The sequence below is a fragment of the Malurus melanocephalus genome, unplaced genomic scaffold, assembly GCF_030028575.1.
Source record: "Malurus melanocephalus ecotype Western Australia unplaced genomic scaffold, MMel_1.1 scaffold_2597, whole genome shotgun sequence".
NCBI lineage: Eukaryota > Metazoa > Chordata > Aves > Passeriformes > Maluridae > Malurus > Malurus melanocephalus.
Window position 1 is genome coordinate 1 of NW_026625829.1, and position 2,795 is coordinate 2,795.

At 35.5% G+C, this 2,795-nt stretch overlaps 1 protein-coding gene across 1 annotated transcript in view; it reads left to right on the top strand.

The window, feature by feature from the left end:
- The first annotated feature begins 528 nt into the window (after positions 1–528).
- LOC130587870 (adhesion G-protein coupled receptor G2-like) overlaps positions 529–2,795 on the top strand; it is an 8,873-nt gene continuing 6,606 nt past the window's right edge. The window contains exons 1-3 of the mRNA XM_057388842.1: positions 529–632; positions 928–1,202; positions 2,680–2,781. Coding sequence (XP_057244825.1) covers positions 1,007–1,202; positions 2,680–2,781 — 298 coding nt within the window. The 5' untranslated portion in view covers positions 529–632; positions 928–1,006. The remainder of the gene's footprint in view (positions 633–927; positions 1,203–2,679; positions 2,782–2,795) is intronic.

Genomic DNA, 2,795 nt, shown 5'->3' on the forward strand with positions numbered 1-2,795 from the left:
TGGAGTCCCCCAGATGCAGAACTGAAGCTTCTTTAATGCAAACTGATAATAAATTTTCCTTTTGCTAGTCCAGTAGAACCAATTTTGAAAGTGCATGCTTTCATTATTTTGAGAATAAATGCCAATAAGTATATATATTCATTTCTAGAATAGCACTGTTGCTARCAAAAATCAGCAAAACCAGATCTTACTGGACTGGATAGAGGATGACGAGATTCTGAGCCTGATTTTTATCTATTTGTTTCTTAAAACAYATGTAAGAAAGAAAATAAGTTATCCTGTAACAGATATTTTARCTCACTTTGAAGACTGATGGTATTTGTTGGTTTATTCAGGTTTTGAGTCTGGCTGTGGAGAACAGTTCTTGTTTCTTTGCAAGTTGTGCTCCTGAGTACTTTGAATGCTACAATTTTTCAGACAGCTAGTTCTCAACAGAATTAAACAGAAAAATTTCAGAAATAAGTTGTAGATTTCATAGAAAAATAAAATTTTAATTCCTCATTATACTGTCTCTTTGCTCATAATTTTTTAGGGTTACCAGCAGTAGTCGTGTCCGTTGTATTGGCAATATCACCAGATAATTATGGACTGATAACCACTGGAAAGGTTTCAATAAATGGACCTGATGAATTGTGAGTTCAAAGGAGGTGCTTTTGGGTTTGGGGGGTGGAGGGAGGTCCTCCAAACTGTTTTCTTGAGGGTAAAGGTTGGGAAAGAAAGGAAGCAATGGTAGTGCTTTGAAATGGTATAACTGCAGTATCTCATGTGTTTTAGGGTTATTGCCTGTATCCTTTAGCCATAAAAACACCTCTTTTTTCTAAAAAGTCAAAAATGGTTTGCATGTGCAACCAACTACTACTTGTCYTGTGTTTATTTCACTTAATTTCTGTTTGTGATATTGTTTGACAGAGTGTTCTTTTGTTCTAGCTGCTGGATCAAAAGTAGAACTGTCTTCTATATTACTGCTGTGGGATACTTTTGTCTGATATTCCTGATTAATATCAGCATGTTCATCGTTGTGCTGATCCAGCTCTGTCGTATAAAAAAGAAAAAGCARCTTGGTGCTCAAAGGAAAACCAGYATCCAAGATCTTAGGAGTGTTGCTGGCCTCACATTCTTGTTGGGAATTACTTGGGGGTTTGCTTTCTTCACAGTAAATGAGGTATTTACTTACCTCTTTACCATTTTCAACACTTTGCAAGGTAAGTTTATCCTTCCTGTAAAAGTCCCCTGTGTATAATATAACAAGCCAAACATTTTCAAATGCCATTTTCTTGATTCAGCAATAAAAATTAATATGTGCTTTAACGTGTTAATTGTATTACAGATAATACTGCTTTACTGTAATCTTAAATTGCAGTTTTGTTAAGGTATAGGAAATCTGAATACTATTTGTTGGTATGGTATATTTATAAATATTAGAAAGTGTATGCAAAGCAGCCATTCGTGGAAGTGACAGTGTTTCACTAATAAACAGATGAAATTTGAATGCTCAGTTACTCTAAGTGTTCATGTTATAATGCAGTGAATTAATGTAGTGAAAACTATGATTTCACCAGTTCCCCTAAGGCTCTGGGGAATGTGTGACATTCAGCACAGGGTCACTGAGACAGGCAAGGCTGCAACATCTGACACTTAGTGACCTGAGTCTTAAGCATGACTTAATAATATTTAAGAACACATAGGAAGTACTTATGAAAACGTGAAGTTTTTGCAAAGGCCAGGCTGCTACTGRRCAGATCCCAAAGCAGAGGTGCTGCRAAGGCTTTTAYATAAATAGGAGRTRTKGTAGCTGTCCACAGTTGTGTAAATCCACCTGAACACCTTCTGAAGTTTGGATGGAAACTTCTGTTTAAATGGCTCTTGGATGACTGGCTGGGTGATTTCCCAGAGAGACTAAAGCAGTGAAAMTTCTCTGTTTACACCTCTCCACTATTTGCTCTGTTGATTTACTGTTATTTACTATTCATTGTAAACCTGACACAACTATTTCCCACTGCCAATGGGAAATTGTGCAAAGACACAGTGCCACTTTCCCTTAAAAGGGGTGATGATGATGAACTTTTAAGCAGGGAAAATTAGATGCAGCCCCAGTTAATAGTGAATGAGAAACAGTGTCTGTAATGTGGCAAGAGATGGGATGAGCACGATCTGTTCTAGAAAATCTTTGAAATTGTGGCAAAGGGAGTACCATACATTATTATTTTAGATATTACTTACTTTCTTTGTATGAGTGTATAAAATTTTGTAGCATTGGTGGTAATAAAAGATGTAACAGTGTTGCATCATGTGCTAAAAAAGCTTTGTAGTCTGACARTGTGGTATCCCACCCCTCTCTTTGATATTGCTTTGAATTCTTTTCCAAAAGCATTAAGTAAATTTCAAGATCAACAGAACTTTTCTCTTTTTATTTGATAGAAAGAAACTTCATGCACTGTGTGCATTTGGTTGTGTTTGTTTGTTTTTCTTTTGTATGTGTGATTCATCTAATCTGTGTACGGGAAAAGTGCTCTGCAGTGTTCAGGACTGTAAACTTTTTCACGAAGGAAGATGTGTTCAAATTTCTAATTTTTAGTAGAAATTTAAAAGAAATGAAAGAAAACCAAAACATTTTTATTAAGAAGTAGTAAAAAGGAAATTTTGCAACAGTCTTTTATTATTTATGTAACTGCTTTGCAGGGTTCTTCATTTTCATCTTCTATTGTGTAACAAAGGAGAACGTCCGTAAACAATGGAGAAGATATCTTTGTTGTGGGAAATTCAGGCTGGCTGAAAACTCTGGTAAATATTATTTT